This window comes from Pholis gunnellus (assembly GCF_910591455.1).
Source record: "Pholis gunnellus genome assembly, chromosome: 15".
Classification (NCBI taxonomy): Eukaryota; Metazoa; Chordata; class Actinopteri; order Perciformes; family Pholidae; genus Pholis; species Pholis gunnellus.
In genome coordinates, this window is record NC_136542.1 from 2,079,145 (window position 1) to 2,102,307 (window position 23,163).

Below are 23,163 nucleotides of genomic sequence, written 5' to 3' on the forward strand. Positions count from 1 at the left end.
CGAGTGTATAACATCTGTCTGAAACGACACCACCGAGTGTATAACATCTGTCTGAACCAGCACCACCGAGTGTATAACATCTGTCTGACCAGCACCACTCTATACAATTCTTTACTGGTAATATGATAATTACATGGAGGGTGTTACAAAGAATAGTTTGAACAAACTCTTTAATAACATGAGTAGGCCGATGGGCATCAATGCTAATGCTAATGACAGTCGTACACTATAAGGGGTTGTGGGGAGGATAACCTTTTTTTTTAGACGTTTAGATTTATAGCAACAAAGTTAGAGTCTGTTATGACTTAATGACCCTATAAATGTTAAGTTGAGCAAACATCTGGTACACATTTTGTATTGCTATTAAAATTATACATATTTTAATCGACATTGTTCTTTTTTTTTTGTCTCTTATTTATTTTGTCACGATTCAATATTTATCCAGTTTAGTACAGTTTGAGTGAGTTGGTTATGTAGCAAGTGTGACTTTCATGAAGTATCTGGAAGCCTTTTCATTATCCGTAAATGTAAATCACGCAAACTGAACTAGTAACTCGGACCTTCACATAAAAGAAGTGAAAAGTCCAACAGTTCCATTTAAAATGAAGCAGATTCTCCTGCTTTGTTCAAAATACAACAAAGAAATTGTTCAATTATTTCCATGATTCCACAGCTGAAAAATAAAATGCTGTGTTTAGAACTTCCAGCCAGCAACAGCGAGTTGATCGATGAGCCTTCGCCCACGCCGCCGCCGTCCCATCACATGTCAGCGGTAATAACGGCGACGACGATCAGAAGGCAGCGCGTTATCTCTGGGGAGGAAACCCTCTCCGCAGAAGCTTCGTCATCCTCACAGATCCTCCTTCTTCACCGTCACGTCCCCGTAGGAGCGACTGTATCATTCATGACCACGGTTGGTGCCTGTCAGGCTGTTTCAGGGCAGTGGAGGGGAAGTCGCCCTTAATCCTAGTGAAGGAAAGAAGGAATCTGACCCCGCTTTAGTGACCTAGACGTACAGTAGTGGCCTGGTTTGGTGATTGGCCTGAAAGGTGTCAAATGGATGTATTTCAGGTGTGTAACTGCCAGGCTGACAACAATAGAGAGACGAAGCCCCTCTACTTCCGGTAGTCGTTGGATGCTGTTTGATTCTGCCATAAATTACACTTATGTTTGAACATTTAAAACATCGTTTTTGCGCGTCAAGAAAGTCCCAAAAAAGCTTTGTTGTAGTACTATTCCTTCTTTTTGTGATGAACAGCTCAGTGAAGTACATCTCTCGTTTCCCACTATGCACGTTAACTACATCTTGACCCCATCTTGACCCCTGGAACCCTCATAGACCCCCCCCCCACACACACACACACACACACACACACTCGTCTACAGCTGAAGGAGGAAGCGGTAGAGTCAGGAACGATTGTGGCAGCGGAGGGTCATCACAGCGACTCTCCTGTCAGGGTTGTTGAAGATAACGGAGGTCTCAGGAGAGCCGACTGTCCAGCCAGCTAACCTCTCCTCTGCTCCTCATGTTAACCTCCTCGTGCTCCTTCTCCTTGAAGGCCTCTCCAGGGCTCACACACACACTGCTGCTTGCTTGTGCATTTCCCTCTTTGTACAACAGAATACAATAAGGCTGTGTTCTGTTTTTATACATATGTACTCGGACAGTCAAGAAATGATTATTGATACATTGTTTCTAAGAATCTTACTCGTGCAGCGTTGCAGCGAGGAGGCCGGGGGGAGCGTGGTGGTAGTGACGAGCGCTCAGTGGGCTTCAGATCCTGGATCTCTCTCTGCTTTGTTTCCACCTCCTCTGATGTAATCTGCTGAAACCAGACAGATGTCCTTACATGTAAGAAACAGAGCCAGACACTGTAAACACACACACACACACACACACACACACACACACACACACACACACACACACACAAGAGTCACGACTACGTGCAGTTATGCAAACTCTGCTTTGTCACATGTACACACATATTGAATATCATGCACACACACACACACACACACACACACACACATAATTTCTCTCCCCTGCCCGGATACACACTCACTTCCTTTCAGGGGATTCAGTCATTGGTGAAGCAGTGCGATGATGAAACAGAAGCTTTGTGGAGTTCAAGAACAAAAGACGTGCAGTTATTTACAGAACAATCAAATTACCATAATTACAATAAACGCTGGAATTAGTGAAAAGCACTGATTTTAATTTTAGCCACAAACAAAAGGTTCAATTATAACAACACTTCATTGCTGTTAATATCTTCTTTATTGTATTTGTCTTGGTTCTTCAGCCCACACGGGCCCTCAGGGATCAATTAAAGTTTGTACATCGCATCTTGTCCTTCAAAGAACAGAACATCCAAGATTCTCCTTTAGTGTTCCTGATGTTTGATGATCTATTGATTCAGATTTGCTGTTTATTTAATCACAATATACTAATAATGGCGGGATGGCGATCAGACGCTCTGGTTGATACTTGCACCGTACGGGAGCTACAATAAATGCCGTGTTCACCGTGTTATCCTCGGCTTAAAGCTGCTCCAGCTGTGTGGATATTCTTTACGCCCAGGTCACCGCCGCCACCACCCGCTGAGTCCTTATTTCCTCACAAGAAACAGGCATTTAAGTAAAGATTCATCATTAGGAAACAAATCTGTGTTTTGGCAGAGAGGATAGAACAGCTCATGCAACTAGCTTGCAAGCGACCCTCGTGGTGGCGGAGAAAGTGTTGAAAAGTGTTAAATGTAAAAACAGGAGCGCACTCTGATTCTGAGGGACGGAGGGAGCTGCTCCGTCCTCCGGAGACCGGGACGGATTATTCTCTTCATCTTCTCAATCTGCAGATTCAATTTAGAATATAAGGAGGAAGAGTCCAGGAGGAGACATTTTCTGCCGACGGTCCAATTTATACCCGAAGGCCTCGAAACTGATTTTTCCTACGAGATAATTGGAGGTTGCTCAAAAAGCTTCAGGCGCCAGTGTTCCCTCCACTGATATGGACAGCAGCTAAAGGGGGAAACGGAACCGAAGTCTCCAGTCTGGAGCAAAAAACACGTTTCATCCTCACGGAGCTCTGAAGGAGCGAAGCGCTGTGACATCAAAGCAGCAGACACATCAAGACCATCCAGCGCCTCAAAACTGACTTTCAATGGACACAATGAGCGCTCCAACCAACTCCATAAAGACCAGATGAAGCGTTTTAACTCTTCGCTGATGTGTTTTGATGAACCTTTTATATCTACAGCAGCATCTGTGAACCTCCTTTATGTTTTGAGTCGTGTTTGAGTCGTGTTTGCTGTCCTCTGATGCTTCAGGGGGAATAAACTCCGTCACATGAACCGGATAGAAGAATGAGAGACTGTCCCAGTTTGGGTCTGATGAAGTGGAACGCCATCGTATCGACTTCTTGTTTCGTTTTGCATTTTTGATGTGAGAGTTGTATTGAGCTGTAATATTCATGACCGCTTCCTGGCAACAACGACGATTGTTTCACAGATCTAACCTAATCTTTTGGTGCATGAAGTTTCCCCCAAACTTTCATTATTCATTCATCTTATTCATCAGTGCTTCGGACAATGCGACTGTGGCCAAGCTGAGAGCAGGGCCCCGGCTCCTGCTGGTCGCATGTCGATGTGTCCTTGAGCAAGACACTTTACCCCAACATTGCTCTAGTGTAATGACATCCTCTCACCCTCTGAACGCCACACTGAGGTCACATCAGACCGTCGAGGTGCACAGGAAGTCTTGTGGCCATCAGACTGTATGACTCCTCCCCCTTCTGCAGGAGGGACAGCTGAAACAATAATAACCACACCATGTGCAATAGTACACTTCAATTCTATGTGTATTGTTATTCATCTTTTATGTTCATATCACTGACAATACCTCCCTCAATAATTGTTGTATTGTTCATAAATGTTGTGGTCAACCGGCTGCAAAACGCCCGTCACGGAATGATGGAAGCTGGATCGATACCGGATCTCGGGGACTTTCTCTCAGTTTCTCTTTGCTTCGTTGGGCCTCGCTGCTCTTCAGGAACTCGTCTCTTTGTCTCCCTGAAGAGTCAACAGTTGCTGCTTCGCTGACTGTTAGTGGCCTTATTATTCAGCCCTCAACCACGGCTCAGTTTCTCTGTATGAAGAAAAAATACTTTGGACACAATTTCTAAATTTCAGACATTTGAAGATGAACTGTAATCAATCATATCACCATATAATGTGTATTTCTAGCTGAGCTGTAATGCTGTTTTGGTTTTGAAACTCTTCGACTCACACAGAGATAACAACTTCTCGGTTGACACTAAAAAGAAACAATTCTGCGGTAAATGGGCTTGAAAAGCACCTTCGACACTTTACTGCAGCGAGAGAAAAGCTTTTTCCACCGGCAGCAATTAAATATGTTTTCCAAGAGAATCTGTCGGCACATCCCGAGCTGACGGGTGTCAGTTTGGGTAAGAAAGTGCGTCTCCTCCTCTCTGTTTGAGCAGACTAATGGGGATAAGCATGTCGGCACAGCTCGAGCTGTTTTTTAGAGACAGCGGAGGCTCCATGTGTCCACACGGAGCTGCAGGTGGAGTCTTGACGGGCTAATTCGTCCCTCAGCACTCACCATCCACAGGAAACTAGAGATAATAATTCTGCTGTCTGACACTAACTGGCTCCGAAGATTCAGAGCTTTTCACGCCACAAACGGTCCCAGATGTCCGAGGAAATGCCCGGTTGGATTAGCCGGACAGATTAATGGATAGAAAGACAAGCAGCTACGAGCTACTGAGAAGAAAATTGAATTTTTAAACGCTGAAGACAAATAATAGCACACGACTGCTCAGAGGTCGCACAAAATGTCAAAACTGTCAAAAGTGCCTTAATGAGATTCTGCGGTGTTAAACTAGAGATTATTATTTCACTTTACTCTGAACCTCTTAGAAAGCTGCAGGCCGGGAGCCGGAAATATCAATTCTGGTCACAAAGACAGAAATAGAAAAAAAAAGTGAGATTGAGGAAGAGGAAGCGGCTGAGTGGAGGAAGGAGAACAATGAATATCAAAGGGTTGAGCTGCAAAAGTAACTTTTTGAGAAAATCTGTCCGTGACGTCTGACAGAGCAGTCGGCGTAATAAGAAGCTGCAGAAAGAATCCAACCGTCCAAGTTCAGAATGAATAAACTGTGTTTCTCCTGCAGAACTGTGCATAACAGAGAACATGCAGACATTCTTCATCACGGTTATAGTGTTCAGTTTAGTTTGAACTGTTTGAGAAAGGTGTTAAATCAACTGTTTGGTCATTTTGAAAGGTGGCATTACTTTGTCCACATTATTTAAATACTTACAAGTCCCGATCAGGCTGTAACTTCTGGTTCTGGAAGTGAACTCAATGCTTCACGTCTTAAAGCTGCATTCTCTCTAGTGTCCACCAGGGGGCGACTCCTCTGGTTGCATAGAAGTCTATGAGAAAATGACTCTACTTCTCTCTTGATTTATTACCTCAGTAAACATTGTAAACATGAGTTTATGGTCTCAATCTCTAGTTTCAAGTCTTCTTCAATACAGCATGATGTTCATTTAGTAAATGATGGTCCATTTAGAGTCACACAGACCATAAAGCAGGGGATGCTTTAGGGGCGGGGCTACACAGTGATTGACAGGTCGTTACTAAGAGGTTTTCCGGTCTGAGAGTTGTCCGTGTTTTCTTCTTTTACTCTTTCACAATGTGTTTTCAATTCATGAAAGTTAATTGTAACATGTTGGTTGCCTAAAAATGTCAGCGTTCGGTTGTACGGTTGTTGTGGTTGCAAAAAAACAAGATGGCGACGGGCAAAATGCCAACCAGGAGGCTTCGAACCGGCAGTCCACAAACCAATGTGTGACGCAACGGTGACGACGTCCACCTCATATATCCGGCTGGTGGGAGGGGACGTGGACGGGTCAAACAAAAACCGGTCTGTCCCCCAGAACACCGCGGTTATGAAAGTCTACGCTGATTTATTTGTCACCTAACTTCAGACTTACTTTAACCCAAAACCACGATGTCTTCCTGAACCGAACTCACTAGTTTTGCTGCCTAAACCTAACCGAGCTGTTTCCTGTGAAGAAGGGAGTTTATTTTGAAAAGACTGTATTCATTTAACAAGCAGAAATTGACACGTGTTGCTGGACTTTTGTGGGAAAATACAAACTGCTGCATTAAGATACGTCCCAATAGCTCAACAGCACCTCAGACTGTATCCTCCAAAATGATGTGAAAGAAAACAGAACAGAAAGAATCTTTGTGAAGGCAACATGCAGCTTACTGCAGGACTGTATTAGACCCTATTAGTTTTAGCTGTACCCAATGAGCCGCGTGTTTTCAGGAAAATGATCATCTCTTTGTGGACGTTTGGGTTTGTGTACGACGCAGCAGCAACAGCACAGACTACAGTAAAGAGCTGGTCCTGCAGCAGGGAATCTGGCCTCTTTGTGTTGTTCTCAGCTCCCGCTGGGTGCTGATACAGATCAATAAACTCATTGATTACTTAATGCTCCTTCCGGAAAGTGAGTGAAGAGGAAAGATGTTTCTGAAACACAGACAAAGACAGGAAGAGAGAGAGAGAGAATCCCAGACGGCTGTTTATTATTCTGACACTACAGTTTAGATGTGCAACTGTAAAACAATACATGAGTCAGTGTGGGATTCCAGTGCTGCTTTAACAAAACAGTAGAAATTGATAACATTCCAGTAGAAAAAAGAGAGAAAGGGCCCCGTTTATTAAAATCACGGTGACTTTGATCTGAGCTGAAGCTGATGAGAAGTTAAGATGTCTGCAGGTTCGATATTGTGAGATAAGTCAAACCATATAAATGATATTCTTCGCGGGGGGAATGACTTCCATTTGCTTTTTAGCGTCGCCTTTGATGCAATATGCAGGATCGAATCAAGCCAAAGGAGGATTTTTAATAAATGAGGCCCCGCCCCCGTCTCCAGAGAGCTGGATTCATGGTGTCGGTCGGCAAAGACGGCACATCAGCATCAGCATGCCGAGGAGAGCGTGATGGAGATCAAGGAGAGGGGGAGGACAGAGAGAGAGAGAGAGAGAGAGAGAGAGAGAGAGAGAGAGAGAGAAAGAGAGAGAGGAGGCGTTTGTCAGAGAGGAAACAAGAGGACCTCCTTCTAGTGTCGAGATGGAAAGAAACAAAAGGAAGACTCAAAAAAGCCTCTCTGCTCCCAGTGAAACGTCTGGGAGAGGCTGGAGAGGGAGGACGGGAGGTTGTACATTCAAGTGGCAAAGCCGAAAAATCCTGCACTGAAAGGTATGTGTGTGTGTGTGTGTGTGTGTGTGTGTGTGTGTGTGTGTGTGTGTGTGTGTGTGTGTGTGTGTGTGTGTGTGTGTGTGTGTGTGTGTGAATGCAGGGCTCAGATCACAGGGGTCGCCCTTCATTCTCTCGTCAAAAAAGAAGAGGACGTTTGCTCGCAAAAGCTGACAAGTGGCAAAGTTTTCTGAGCGAATTCGCTGACAGAAAAACTCTCAAACTGGAGACGAAGCCACCGGAGGAGGAGGAGGAGGAGGAGGAGGAGGAGGAGGAGGAGGAGGAGGAGGAGGAGGTGCCTCCGTCCCACACAATAAATCACTTTTTTCTATTTACTAGATTTTAAAGTTACTCTCGGCTCTTTCTGAGTCACTTCCTGCTAAACTTCTAAACTCCATCCGTCTCAATGTTGGAGGTTTCCTGTCTGTGGTTTACGTATGGAGGCTATAATTAAACGTGTTATTATAATCAATCAACAATGTTATACATGTAAATATTTGTCATCATTTGTTTCATAAAATTAGCATTTACTTAAAAGAAATATTTGAAATATTACATTTTAATATTGAAATATTTATTTATTATTTGAATGAAAAAATGAAATATAATTGGCAAATTTTAGTTTAAAGTAATGTTTCTTTAATAATTAATTATTACAATCAATACATTGATTTTATGAAAACTAAGAAAACGTTTTAATAAAGTGTCTTTCCACAAAACCAGTATTTGACATTAAACTCCTGCTGCATGTAAGTCATCACTGAGACAGAGCTCACTATTCATACATCTGTTAGATATGGAAATATCATTTTCTCTGAAAGAGTAAAAAATAAATATATTCCCTGTTCCTGACTGAGAATCTGTCGCTTTGGTGAAGGTCGTGTTCAGGTGTTTTGGGGGATTTGAGGTGCATTTTCTGGGACTCTGTGTTTTTGGGGAAGAAGCTTGTTAAACTTGTTAAAAAGCTTTCAAAGTCTTTAACTCTTTAACTTCCAGGTGTGTTGGTGTCGTTGAGTTTGACCTGAGGGTGCAAAACAATGTTGCGTGTCATTGAAAGTAAAACGCGGGATATTTCAGACTCCGCTTCATCAATCAACAGTTATCTTCATTAGAATATAAACATTAACATTAACATCTAGCGCGTCGTTAGCAAATCAGCAGGAAAACACAACTGAAACTAACGAGAATTCATTTTCTGGAGTCATCCTGTAAAGAACTCAAGTCTTTCTGACCCGTTAGTGGCGCTACATGAAAAGTCCTCACGACTCAACCGACTGACTCTTCATTTAGATTTCATGGTTACGTTTGGCTGGTGGATATAAAGAACTGATATCTCATCTTATGTACACACACACACACACAAACCCTCCGTCCCTCACGTAGATGTGTTCGACACTACGGGCCTCTTTACAGCTGTGAGAGAATCAACTGTTGCATAGCTTTGCATGATATTCGATATATTTATATATATATGTATATAAGTGACATGTTACAGAGATATGAAGCATACTGGCGTGTGCTGCTCTACACGGGTACAGAGGCAGCCATCATGGAAGTGATCCAGTAGATCCAGATGAGCCTGAACCTGCTGCCGAGGCGTCCCTGAGCAAGGCACTTGTCCCTGATTCTTGCAGGGGATCCGCTCAGTGGCCGACAGCAGAGACAAGAGTGTGAGGTGTGCAGAAAACAGGCTCATGTGCACATTTAAAATAAAACAGCACAACAGAAGCCATCGAGAGTAGAAAGTCCGGAGTAAACGCTGAAGAGCACGTTGAGACAGAAGCCTCACGTCTCCGCTCGTCTTCAACCGGTGACATTTTGTGCCAATTAGCATAACAAAGAGCGACCAAGATGGAAAATAGATGTTTCAATTTCAGCACAATGAGTGCGTTGGTGAGTGCCACCAATGTTTCTCATTTGAGATTATAGTTTTTCTCCAAGAATAGAAAAACATTTGTTGACGTTTACATCATCGAGGCGTATCTTCAGTACTTCAGACGACACAATATTTGCATTTTCAATGGTCGCCATGAGAGGTCATGTGATCATGACGCCTTCAGTTCCTGCTCTGATTTGAGGGATGAATTCAAACTTTAGGCCGTAGACGAACCTGCGGGACAAGGGATGAGGCGTCGCCACGTTTCCAGGTGGAAAAGTAGGCGGAGCTTTAACTTCTCTCTCCCCACGTCCGTTTTATGAACTGACTGACTGTGTTGGAGGAGAGAGAGTCCGGCGTGTGCACAGGTTACACATCCGTACGACTGATCACGTCTCTCTCCTCTTCTCTCACCTTCAGACGTGGCCATTCAGAATAATAACCACGTTTTCCTACAGCAGCGGTTCTTAATAGGCAAGGGATCATTTCTAGGGGTCGCCAGATGGTTATGAAGAAACAAATAACAGAATAAATATAATAAAAATAACAAAAATAATAGTAATTTAGATTGAGACCTGTATTAATGTATTAAATCAGAATGCGGAGGCGCATAGAAACATGTGTTTACGTCAGTCTGCATCTCTCTCGCCATCTCTTTTCCCTTTCTGTCTGTTGATCACGACAACGGGGGAACGTTTAATTAATGCCAGAAGATTTATTTACAACAACGAAAAGCCAGCAGGCTAAGAAACCGAGACGTCCGTCTGTCCGTCGTCTCCGCTCCGCTTCGGTACCACGGCCAGCGCCACACCTACACAAGCATTACCCCGGGTTTAACCATCGTACAAAAGCATGAAACCACTTGGCAGCATACAGCGTGCCAGCTCATGTGGAGCTGTTTTAAAAGTGTCAAAAGGAGGTGCACACAGTTGGTGACCGATCAACGGGTCGGCATCGGGGGGTTGATGAGTTAAAATGTCCCCAGTGCTGAATCTGGGGGGCTCGGGACTCAAGAAGGTTGACAACCACAGCTCGACAGGAGGACAATTAGCATAACTTCCTGTCTGCATTGTCATGCAGGCTGTCGCAGATTGTGTGGAACTAGTTAAAGAGGGCGAATAACTTCTAGCAGGGCCATTTGAAGAGTTGACTTCAGAGTGAACGATCTACCGATGTCCTCCTGACACCGTGGGTCAGATTGGGTTATTTCGAGTATCCTGGAGTCTGATCAGGATTATATTATATTTCGTCCTTTTTGTATTTGCATCTCTGCTTTCTGTATAGAAACCGTGCAGTTGCACGTCATTCCCCGTCTCTCTCTCTCCTGTTTACTGTTTAATAATAAAGGCATGACAAGAAATCCAACCAGCTGTTCATTTATCCAGGAGCTCAGGACCCCGTTACACCAGTCCATCCACTCACACTGTCCAGAACAAAGCAGGAGTGACATGACATCTTCCATGATGGCTACCGCACACCTGTGTTCTACTTTATTCAATGTGATCATGTGTGTGTGTGTGTGTGTGTGTGTGTGTGTGTGTGTGTGTGTGTGTGTGTGTGTGTGTGTGTGTGTGTGTGTGTGTGTGTGTGTTGGGGGGGGGGGGGCAGCGTCTGAATCTAATAAGACCTGAAAAACCTCGACTTCAGACAAAAAACGACTCATCTGCCTTTTTGTGAAGAAAGAAAGTCTCAGCGGGCCGTCAGGGTTCACATCAAGAGACACTGTGCATGTGTGTGTGTGTGTGTGTGTGTGTGTGTGTGTGTGTGTGTGTGTGTGTGTGTGTGTGTGTGTGTGTGTGTGTGTGTGTGTGTGTGTACGCACTCCGGAGCATAAAACTACTCCTTCGCATGCAGATTTAGAAAACCCGATATCGTTAAAAGGTATTCCATTTGTTTGTTACTCGAGCTCTTTTGCGCTGAAGCTGCTGTGGTTGACGGAACGCTGAGCCGGTTTCTTTGTTCAGCGCGACGCTCGCTGGTTCAGACCGCCGTGTGTGGGATTACATGTCACTGTGCTGAGTGGACTTTCATGTGAACTAAACTCCGTGCTGTTTCCCCCCAAAAACGCCTGCATCCAGCCATCCCTGATTCATGCAGAGGAATGGAAACAACAGAAGAAGAAACAAAACATTCACCGACATGAAAACAAAATAAAGATATTATTCAAGCGGCGTACCCGAGCGATGCATAGACACGAGGAGGATTCTAACAAAATAACCGTTTAAGGTTTCACCCGACAACTAACTGAGGCCAAGGGCATCTCCGTAATCAAAAATATAAATTATTATAAGAAGCGAAATTGATAATTAATATATAAAACATATCAGAAGATTCCCCCCGTGTGTTAAGGGATGCTTCGTCATCACATTTGGGAATCTGTGTTCTTGAGAATGAAGCTTCTGTTTCATCTCCATTAATAAATAATCCATGCACAATCCCTTTGCCAGTAAACCCTTTTTGTTATTCAATGTTGATAGTGCTACCAGTATGCAAACCCTGAATGTCCACATAGTAAATTATCAATGAAAAATATTCATATGTACAGTGTAGCTCAATAAAACGTCTCTTTAAACTCTGCATGCAGTCAACTGCATAATATACAGGCAATAAGTACGGTCAGTAGTAGTTTCTTTGGCAGGCCAGAATCCAGCTGGACATGCATAGAGGGGTCTGTACAATCACAAAAAACGGGACCCAGCGTCACGCTGGAGTGCTGGACTCTCGCGTGACTTGGAGATAAGAAGTCAGTGTGCAAATGTTAAAGAAGCCAGTGTGTTTTTAAGACCAGTGGCGTAAAGTAGCTGGATCCGACGGAGCTGGGTGCCCACCAAAAAAAAAACCTTGAACTGATAATCCCCATCGTAGCAGAACAACGTGTGCTCCGGTTCTCTCTCCACACCACTGGCTGAGCTCTCTTCAGAGCCCGTCGTCCTTCTCCGAGTCCGGAGAAACAGGCCTAGAAACGGTGAAAATGTCCTGACGTTGTATTTTGGTTTTGGGCATGGCGGAGGCCGGCGGCGGCGCCCCCGAGGACGGCCGCTTCTTGTCCGAGAGCAGCTTGATGATTTCCGCCACCTGGCTCTCCAGGGCGCCCAGGCGGCCCCCCAGAGTCTGGATGTCGCCCCGGAGCTCCAGCCGGGTCTCGTGCAGCGCGGCCTGCAGGGCCTGCTCCGGCACGGGGCAGAAAGGGTGAGGGGACCCCGCTCCTCCGGGGAGAGGGCTGTGGAGGAGCGGGGTGACCGCGGCGGGGGTCCGCGCCTCCCCCGCCCGGTCGATCCGCAGCTCGCTCTTGGTGATGCCGCTGTCGCAGGAGTCCGTCTTGCGGAGGGGATTGTTGCTGGGCACCCCGCCCTCCTCAACATCCCCGCCCCCTCCTGCTTCCTGACCTTTGCCCTCCTGGGAGAGCATCTCCACGGAGACGGCCTTGACGTTGTTGTTAAGCCCCTCCTTCCTGGCCTCCACCGGAGCCACGTTGCCTTTCAGGCGCATCCAGCCGCTGGCCTTGACGACGGGCTTCGCCAACGCGGGGCTGGTGCTGACTTTGACCCTGACGGTCGGCTCGCCGCCGCCGCCGCCTCCATTCAAGCTGGGCTGCAGCTCCATGATGTCGCAGTTGTTCTGCTTGACGGGGGGCTCGCCGGGGGGGCTGTACGCCAGCGAGCTCTGCATGGGCGTCACCTGAGACACGGTCAGCACGCTGCTGCTGGGCGGAGCCCCGTTCTGCATGGAGGACGGGGGCCGCTGCAGGCTGAGCGGCAGGGAGTGCTGCAGGCTGGAGTGGCCCAGCTGCAGGCTGTTGGGGTGCAGGTGCTGCTGCTGCTGCTGGTGGTGGTGGTGGTGGTGGTGGAGGTGGTGCTGCTCCACCTGCAGCTGGTTCTTCTCCAGGTCCGGCTGCGAGGCGGCCGCGGCTCCCTGGTTGCGGAGCTCCTTCTGCTGCTTGAACTTCTGGAAAAGCTTGCGGACCGGATGGTCCTGCGGGATGGTGAGCTGCACCTCGTTCTTCGCCCGCTGCCTCTCCTCTTCCTCCTTCTTCACATCGCTGATCTTGCGGAAAATGATCTGCACACAGAAAAGAACAACATGGCGCTTATTAGAACACATGAATGCTATGAATAATAATTATCTCTCCGCTGAGGAATTGCACATTAATCACTGGAGATAAAAGAGGAAGATTTATAATCATGGAAATGTGTCGGTCCGCTCTCACTGGAGCACATTCACATGTCGGAAATAAATTCTCTGCACTGCACTCAGGTACTGCAAAAGTGTAGCTGGCTTCTGGAGATCTGCGTTAAATTATCCATCAGTGCCCCCCCCCCCCCCCGTATTATTCAGCCTGAACCTGGCGCCACTCTCTCCTGGCTCCTCTTACACACTAATTACATTGGGAATGACAGAAATCCCTGCCGGGGAGGCAGTCAGCCATCCGACTGCCCATTTAAGTGTTATTCTTGAGTTGAAATGATAATGCTCCCCAATAGCTGAGTCGATCTTTGAGTTAAAGATGGAAGCGAGGGGAGTCGCCCACCTTTGCTGTCAGTCTACATAATCTACCCAACCGACCATTTCTACCTCCTAAACTCTGCTGTTCATCCATCTGTACTTCCTGCTCGTCCAGCTCCCGCTGCTGGAAGCTTCCTGAGCCGAACAGAGTCTCCATTTAAGAGTCAAGAATTTAAAATCTCCACGACTGCCTGGAGGCACAACCTGTGTGTCATTAACACTTTTAATTAACTCTGACGAGTAGAGTGTGGTTTGATTGAAAGTCATTGAAAGTCTCCTTCTGAAGACAACAGTGAGTCTTCTGTCTCTGAGTATTAATCAAAACAAGAATCTGTCACAAGTGGGTTTATGACGCTGATGTGAGTGAATCTCCATTAACTAACAATCGCTTCGTATTAACTTCAGCAGCTGCAGTCGCTTCCATGAAGCGAGTGCATCCAAACAGTGAAGTGAAGAACACTTCAGCGTTAGGAATCTTTAAACAGGTTTTAAAAAAGACAAGACGGGATGCTTGGGTATTTTTTTTCTATATTCCATGATGGAAGCACGGCTGAGCTTCCAGTTTTAATTTCCAACATTTATTAATGTTGTCAGTCACATAGTGGAGACTGTCCGACAGATGAAGACTTTAACAGATCTATCTCTCCTCGCTCACCTTAAAAGTGACTTTTCTTCAAATTTAAAAACATTTAGAATCTTAAATTTGAAAAGCTACATTTTCTGAAGGAAATGGAAGTGTGCTCGCTTCCATTGAAACAAGCTTTGATGCCACTTAAAGGCTTGAAAAGGAGCTGAAGTGTCGGTTGAAGGGAAATTGTGTTTCAAATCAAGTGTTAAAGTGTTTTCAAAGAACTGAACCAGTGGAAATAAGAGTACTGACAGAAGAAGTGTCTGTTAATGTTAATGTGCTGAAAGGAGTTGAAGCGCTGGCTGAAGTGATAACGCTAAGAAGTTGATAAGTTTAAGTAATAATCTCAAATGTTTATATTTAATTGAATGTCTGTTAAGTGTCTCTGTCGTCAAACACAGCGGTGATCGAGTCTACGGTCCACTGACGGTCAGTCTTTACATTTGAAGCGTTACGAACTGGGTGTTTGTAGTGACGTTTCTGGGAAAAAAGCGACACTGTTTGGATTTTAGGGAAGCGAGATCCAAAAACAAACCTGCATTTATTATTCACCGCAATAAGTGCTGCCAAAGAGATCGAACTGGAGATGACTGAGATTTAAACTTTTTAGATAATGGAAGATACGATTAAACTCAACGTGCCGAAAGTGTTTGCTGAAGTGTCAGTTGAAGAGAAATTGCTAAAAGGAGCTGAAGTGTCACTTAATTTGAACGCGTCAGATCAAGTAAAATATAGAGTTTTTTCATTAAAGCTCTGTTATATTTAAACAAATTGAACATGGAGCTCGGAAAGATGGTGCACAAATCTTGTGTTTGGGCTGAATGTATGTCTTTACGGCTCAGATGGCCCCAACATGCACCTGTTAAACCAGCATCCTGGGTTTGAGTCCAGCCTAGAGTTTCTGTCACATGTCAGTTTCCTGTCAACTTAACAACTGCTCAACCTGGTCCCTGCTCACAGGAACATTCAGCTGAATCTCATGCCCGTCTTACCCGTTTCGAGGCCGGTTTATCCATTTTATTGGTAATAAGGGCAGCGGACGGCTCATAATCCTGCTCTATAAATACAGAGACATTCACACGATAAAACACCTGACAGGTGAACACATTAGAACCCTGTGGACACCTGAAGGTTAGGTCCCATATTCACACACAATCAAAAATGGTTTTCTGTGCTCAACCGGCTGTGCACCAGAGAAATACAGTATATCCATCAGTTCTATGGCAACACACTTTTTTTTATCAGCAACTCAAGTTTGTTTAGTTGGAAGTTGAACTTTGTGATGTTCATAGGTACAAAAAGAATAAGCTGGAGCAAGAAACTAAATTGGGAAACTAAACCACAGCAATGAAATGGATTGTTATATTTATAATTATTGTTCTAATGATGATATTATTTTTTTAAATAAAATGTATAAAAAATGTTAGTCTATACTGAAAGTCTGCAAAAACCTTTTACGTGGAATACCAACGTTTTCTTTGTAATGTCTGCACATGACAACAAGATAAAGATCTCAAGTGAAAAGACAGCGATACATTCCCGCTCTGCATCTCTCTCTGATCCGTAGACTGTGGCCGTCAGTCAGAGGTTTTCAAACCTTCTGAAGAAAACAGTCGGTTGGCAGCGCAAACACAAGCACGCGCCTCACAGCTCTGCAGGACGAGCGCTTTGACCACGTGGCTGACGGGTCGAGAGGCCCGACACACATTTCTCACATTCAGCCTCATTCCTTCTGACCCAATTATTCCGTCCTTCTGTCACAAAGCGGGAGCCTCGTTCACGGTGTGAAGCAGCCGTCCAGCGGGACACGTGCACGGCAACAACACGGAGTCATGAGCAACGCTGCTGAACGACTCGCTCTATAAACGGCTCCTCGAGAGAGACACTCGGATGAACAGCTGTCATATTCATTGTATGATTACTACAGAGGTCATGAATCATATTACATCATGTCATTACGTTAATTATTACCCGAATAGTTTCATGAAGTTACATCACAAGTTATTGAACACTTGCATCAGTAATTAAACGTGTTTATTCATCTGCAGCAGTGAAACTATTCCTCTGGTGAGTCATTTGCTTCTTTGAGAGACTTTTTAAAATGCTGACAAACATCTAATCACCGCCGATGTGTTTGAGTTCATTCTTTTTTACTTTAAATACTTTACATGTTTGGTATTTGAATCAAATATTAACTGAATGCCGTACATACTGTACACAAAATGTTTAACGTTTCAACTAACAGACATCACCATGAAAGTTCACCAGCTGATTACTGACATTAAGACAATTATTTTAAGTCTTTTTTATTATTCATTTTTTATTCTAGGATTTATTTTTATGTTTAAATATGCAAATCAGGCATTTTTATGTATGAATTTTGGATATTTCTTTGTAAATACTCTCAACAGCCGTTAAATAAATGAATGAAGTGAGAACAAACCTTCACAACATGGAGAGGAATGAAAGTGGCAAAAGGTAACTTGGTGAATTTAGGAGAAATCTACAGACGTAGTAAAATAAACACCTAAATGGTCTGAAATCGTGTCTTCCAGTCAAGTCTTGTGTCCTTAATTGTATCAACTCATATGAGTTTTAGTCTTGAAAAGGTTTAAAACTGCACAATTCCACCCTCTCAAGAACTGGACTGTATATGTAGTGAACAGTCAAAGCTGCACCGAGACGACATGAATCACTTCAGCATTGAGAAAAATGAGCAACTATTTCAACAAGCCTTCTCTGATCAATGCCATCTTTATTGGCAGTCTTTCTATTTTGCTGCACAAGTTGGATTCTCTTGTTTTACTCTCTAGTGTCCATGCACACCACATGGAACTCTATCTACAACAGCACAGACACAGAAACACAGACATCTGCATCGTAGTGGAAGCGGCGGTCATGTCACAGATGCCTGCCGCCAGCTCGAACGCACACCTGCGACCTCCAAAGTGTCTCTGAAATACAGTCGCAGTCACGCGGGCCACTTCAAAAACGGTGTTTTGTCTAAAACAGATACCAGGAAGTCGATTCAACCTGATTTTTCCATCAGACGAAAGTGTCTCATAGTTCACCACACACTCTCCTGAGAGCACTGCGGTGATCTCCCGAGAGAGTTTTAGGATGCATATGCTAATGAAAAGGAAATTAAGAAGCAGAGCCTGGAGGGGGATTTGGCTACCCACCAAACAGGAAGTCCACCAGAAATAACAACAACAAAAAACAGAAAATACACATCATAGAGACATAGAGAAGAGTTAGGCAGGAAAAAACACACTCGGTGGTTCTGTATTCTTAAGATGATTTCCCGAGCTATAATTCTAATCTAAAGAACTGTGCTTCCACCATTATCATTTGTGACGCATCAATTTCAAATGAACTTGTAAGTGACTGCAGAGGTGAGAGGACTGACGGATTACGATGGCTCGGATCCAGCGTGTCCTTCCTCTTTACACCAGGAGACAAATCTACACATCTAATAAAACGGAGTCAGAATCAACTCGCCGTCATTAATGAAGTAGTTCTGCTCGTGTCAGTGACTCCCATTAATGCAAGACCATCATTCAGATATTGTTTTACATTTTTAGAAAGGCTGCTCTTTGGCAGGCAATCGGATGATAATCAGTGTTGCATAAAGGTTCATGTCAGGAATAATGCTTGACTTGGACTCTGGTAGAGACCTGTCAATCACTGTGTAGCCCCGCCCCTAAAGCATCCCCTGCTTTATGGTCTGTTTGACTCTAAATGGACCATCATGTACTAAATGAACATCATGCTGTATTGAAGAAGACTTGAAACTAGAGATTGAGACCATAAACTCATGTTTACAATGTTTACTGAGGTAATAAATCAAGAGAGAAGTAGAGTCATTTTCTCATAGACTTCTATACAACCAGAGGAGTCGCCCCCTGGTGGACACTAGAGAGAATGCAGCTTTAACACACTTTGGGAGGTTGCTGCCTGACCTCTGCATCACTTCCAGCTGTGCCAATATCTGCACATACATCTGTCATTAAAACCTCTCTAACTCATTGGCATTTATCATAAAAAAACTTTTTATTATTATTTTAAAATAAATAAATAAAGCAAATCCCTCAAATTACATTAACCTATAAAGAATGAATATGCAGTACCATCAATACATCAACCTAATTTATGCATTTTATTTCACAAATGTTATTGCACATTTTAGAAGGGTTGCAGTGTCGACAGCTGGTTTTTGTAAAGCCATGCATGCTCCTCTGCTTCATTGTGAGAAATGAAAGTGACTGAATACCTGAAGCAGAGAATAAAGACGAGAGTAGGAATCACTCTAAGGGAAGCGGCGTGTTCACTCTTGTACATGTGCTGTGGGCGCGGAGGTTCTCTAAACATTGTGGCGCCAAAAATCTATTTTGGTCTCAAGACTTCAAAGCTCTCGTTCTAAAAGACAGTTCAAACATAAACCTACCCCTCTAGAGCCGTCACACCAGCTACAGACGGAACAAATCAAACATTATGTTTACGACGTACCCAAATTGCAACGCCGCGCCTGTTTAAATATTCAGGAGCAGAAGGAGAGCGTGCCAGGGTTTATTTAGGGTTTCACAGAGAGACGCTGGTTTAAGCTGAGTAATGTCTTCATTTCATCCAGGCCGTGATATTGTGACTGGAGGGAAGGAATGAAATCAACATCGAGCGGAGAGAAAGTGAGGAGAAAGAAGGTGGGGGAGGGGATATATTATGTAATGTTACACGCAAGTACAGACATAAGATATATAGCACTGTATGTATGAGCGGTAATGTTATTCATGCCTTTTCTTTTTATCAGCTCGCTGCTCACACTTTGCTTTATTATTGTAAATCCATGATAAAAAACAGAGACTAGGCTGCTCTCATACAGCGTTCCTACAGAAATCTTACATATCCCACAAAACCTATTCGTAATTCACGTCATCGTGAATTAGGAAGTATAAAAACCTCAAAAACTCTCAGAGGAGGTAGTTGAGTCAAAACGATCTTTCAGCCAGTTGTTGTCACACAACTTCTGTAACGACACATTCTGTAGTTTAAACCAAACCATCGTTTCCTAACTAGTGACCTGTGAAGATGGACTTCCTGTTGAAAAGGCTGTCTCCGTGTAACGAGGGGGAATTAAGGTGTTGCTGAACGTCTGTTGGAAAAAAATGGAGGAACTTTTTGGTGAGATGTCATACGAGGACACTTTATAGAGGCACAGAGAGAGACAGACACGATTAAAGACAAAGACGGGAGACAGAGAAGAAGGGAAATGAACACGATCAGTTGTCAAGAAGACTGACGTGAATATTAAAAAGTATAATTCTGAAACAGAAAACGCGGCAGACGATGTCAATTATGCAGAATATGGTAAAAAAAAAAAAAGGAGCGAATAATGTGAAAACGAGGAGAAAGTCAAAGATGACGAATGAAGGAAGAAAAAGGGAATAAAGACAGAAGTCTGTGTGGAATATAAAAACCAAACTACGTTCCTGTTGAACTCGATGCTCAGAGTCAGTGAAGTATGTTTCTGTTTCACATTATTCACAATCGTCTCCTGACCGACGATCTACAGCTCAGAGTCCGTATGAAATAACCACATGGTTTTGTATACTCGTGTGTGAATTAAACACAAATGAAAAGTATTTTCTCATTTAATTAAGAACTTTCGTGCAAATGAATCAGATTTTCCTGAGAGATTTGAGTCAGACGACTGTGCATCACCACATCTCCATATATTCATCACAATATGTTTCCATTGAAAGACAATAAGTTGTCATGTTGAATTATCGCGTATAGCGTTTAGGTGACAACTACGTTTTAAACTGTACGTTGTCCCTTTTAAATAAATGACATTTAAAACAGTTTAATTGTCAGAAAGACTTTGAATGTCCTCCAGATTTCTGCAGTCGTCGTCCAATATCAAAGTTCTGTCAGGTGTACAAGTCACATGCCATACGCACAATTTATAATAAATGTAACAACATAACAGCCCAAACACTGCGTATAATATATCAGGGTTTGTGACATAAAGGCTGATTTGAGCTTCGGTTTGTTTAGCAGCAGGTTTATTCAGACACTTCTCGCTGACGGTGTGTTCTTTATATTTTTACAGTTTTCCTAAAATGTATTATATTAAACTAAAAAACTCTATTATAATATATTCAATACACAGTATTGAATCAAAAGCCTCTGAATCACGATCTTCAGAATCTAACACTCACGGACGGTCACATTCCTCGTGCAGCATCAAAGCTTTTAACATGAAAGTCAAGCTTACAGTGATATAGTGAACACAACTTAGATTTTGAAGATTTGGGGAATCTAATGAAGAAGTTGGATTCTGCTTCTTATCTACCAAACTCAAAATCAAATGTGGTCCCCTGCAAAGCATTGTGGGTCATGATTACCTCTCTGAGCACTTTTTATTTTGACATTTCCTCAAGCTGATGTCACCCTCCTCCATCACTCTCTCTCTCTGCACCGTCTGCTGTTTCTGCAGAGCTGCCGGCGGTCGCGCGGCGCTCTGGTTGGTTCACTCATTCATCACCGTAATCGTCCGGCAGGAAGTGGCTGCGCGTGAATGTGGCGAGAGAGCCGCGTGACGGCAATGACGGAGGAGCCCGGTCAGAGAAGGAGCGCGACTTGTTTGTGCAACAGCTCACATTGTGATACACCAGAGAGAAGCTCAGACACATTCACCTCTGCTGAGCCATTAAACGGCTCTAATTCCACACGATTCATGTTAAGAACGCTACACTGAGGCGTTTTAAAGCAGTCACAAACGCTGTTTTTTACAGTGTCGGCCATTGTTAGGATGTGATCTTTGATTTCTTTGAGAATTGCACAGTACTCCGATAATAAATAGTCATTTGTCTGATAATATAATGCCCTTGCCTGCCTTCATTGTCTTTTAAAATGACCCCTTATATTCATCGTAGTGTAAATAGAACTATTGGGTTCGGTCACTGCAACAGGTGGTATAAGTGTCTTCATTCACTGATGATTGAGGATTGTACAGTTTGGACGATCACGTATTGGTTTACCTGAGAATATGATCACCTTACCTCGTCTTTTAAAATGACCTTCAACCTCCAAAAACTGCATTTTCTCAACATGACGTGTGTGAAAAGAGAGTTTAAAGCACTATAGCTTTCCATATTCAGACAGGGAGGCAACAAAACTCTGGGCTTTATTTAAGATGAAAGTTTGTCATCACTACAGAAGGATCGATCTCAGCACAAAAACACGTATTTAAACTAAATCGGTACAGATGTCAGGTCCCTCTGATTGTGTAAATCCAACGTGTTCTCTGAACTAAAGAAGTTAAACATCATTCACTGAACTTCTACCACGATGGAATTGATCCACAGTAAAAGAAAACTGACAGTCAGAGAAAGATCAAGAGTTTCATGAAGGACCCGAGGAGACGACCGTAGAGGCCACACAAGGTCTTGAAACTTTAGATTGGAACTGAACCGGACGTCTTCTGTCTCTCACAGTTAACTTCCACATCGATAAGAGAGAAACTTTTAAATGGGCTCTTTTGATGAGCTTTGCTTTATTCCCATTTTTGTATCAAATGAAATGAGTTCTGAGTTTAAAGTCTTCAGTGTGACGATGCTTTTTAGGAAGAAAAAAAAACAGTAAATTACATCAAGAAACAGAGAATATAATATTGTTTAAAAGATCACTTTTACAACATTAAGCCTTTTAAACTAATGTTAAGTAATAACCTCGGGGTCTTTTGATCACAGAGTCTAAAACATAAGAAGGAAGTTCAAACTCGGGACTTAAGAAGAAGAAAAAGGCAGATAAGTTGCCGGCATTAGAGCGGAGAGGACGACGATCTGGTAAAAAAAGGGTGTTTAGGGGGAAAGGAAGTGATTCTTGATTCAATGAGTTTTGAGCAGAAGATGAGGAGGACGTCTGCTGTCCTCACTGAAGTAAAGCGGAACAGAGAGGTAGTCTATGTATGAGTATGACGTGGTTGTGTTCAGGCAACACGAGTATGACTTGTCTCCTGCGATAAATCAACTATTTTTAAGGAGGGAGTAAAATGACTAAAATGCAGCAGGCCCTCGTGTATTCTGGATTTAAATTGATTCAATAGCTTATCTCACTGTTTGCTCTTCTATGAGCTGGATTACTAAGTTTCTGCAGAAGCTAACTCAACATCCTGCAACTGCTTCACATTAAAAGCATCCGACTAGAGACCCACAGGTGGGCTTTTATTGTGAAGCGTGAAAGCATCTTTTTCAGACAGCAGACGGACTCATTCAGAAACTAGCCGGGGAACAAAGTGGAGCATTTAGCAGCTAAAGAGAGATATTTCCAGAAGTAGGTGGAGACCAAAAACAGAGCTAAAAGAGAGAGAATACTGGACTTACAAACGACTAGAAGGTGGTGATGTGTTGCAGGTTTAAAGCCTCGAGTTGCTCAAATGAAATGTTGCTGCGTGTCAACGCGCCTCACCACTTAGCTGTAATGAAGGCCAGGTGTGTGTTCCTCTTTTCATATCTGACTCCTTTTGACGAAGGTGAGAATCAAAAAGCCGTGTTACTTCGCCTTCCTCTGCAGGCTCCGATGTAGAGGGAATGTATGTAATTAGCAGCAGTGCTGCTGCATGAAGCCAAAGCCAGCTCAGCACACTGAGACACATCCAAAAACTCCCATCTGCAGCTGCCAACCGGCAGTCCGTCAAGCAATGTAAATTATACAAAGTACTCAAGAGTAATAAAACAGGATTCCAACTGCGGTGGAGGCGTTTCTTCGCTTTCACCCCACATTAGCTGCAACTATGCAATAATAGAATAAAGGAAATGGGTCGCAGCAGCGGGAAGTGGAGGTTTAACAGCTCTAATAAC

The 23,163-nt window shown here is 43.6% G+C and overlaps 1 protein-coding gene across 1 annotated transcript in view; it reads right to left on the bottom strand.

The window, feature by feature from the left end:
* Nucleotides 1–12,087: 12,087 nt before the first annotated feature.
* Nucleotides 12,088–23,163, bottom strand: part of kcnh5b (potassium voltage-gated channel, subfamily H (eag-related), member 5b) — a gene marked incomplete at both ends in the record, with an annotated part of 102,752 nt that continues 91,676 nt past the window's right edge. The window contains one exon of the mRNA XM_079174228.1: nt 12,088–13,230. Within this exon, the coding sequence (XP_079030354.1) occupies nt 12,088–13,230 (1,143 nt within the window). The remainder of the gene's footprint in view (nt 13,231–23,163) is intronic.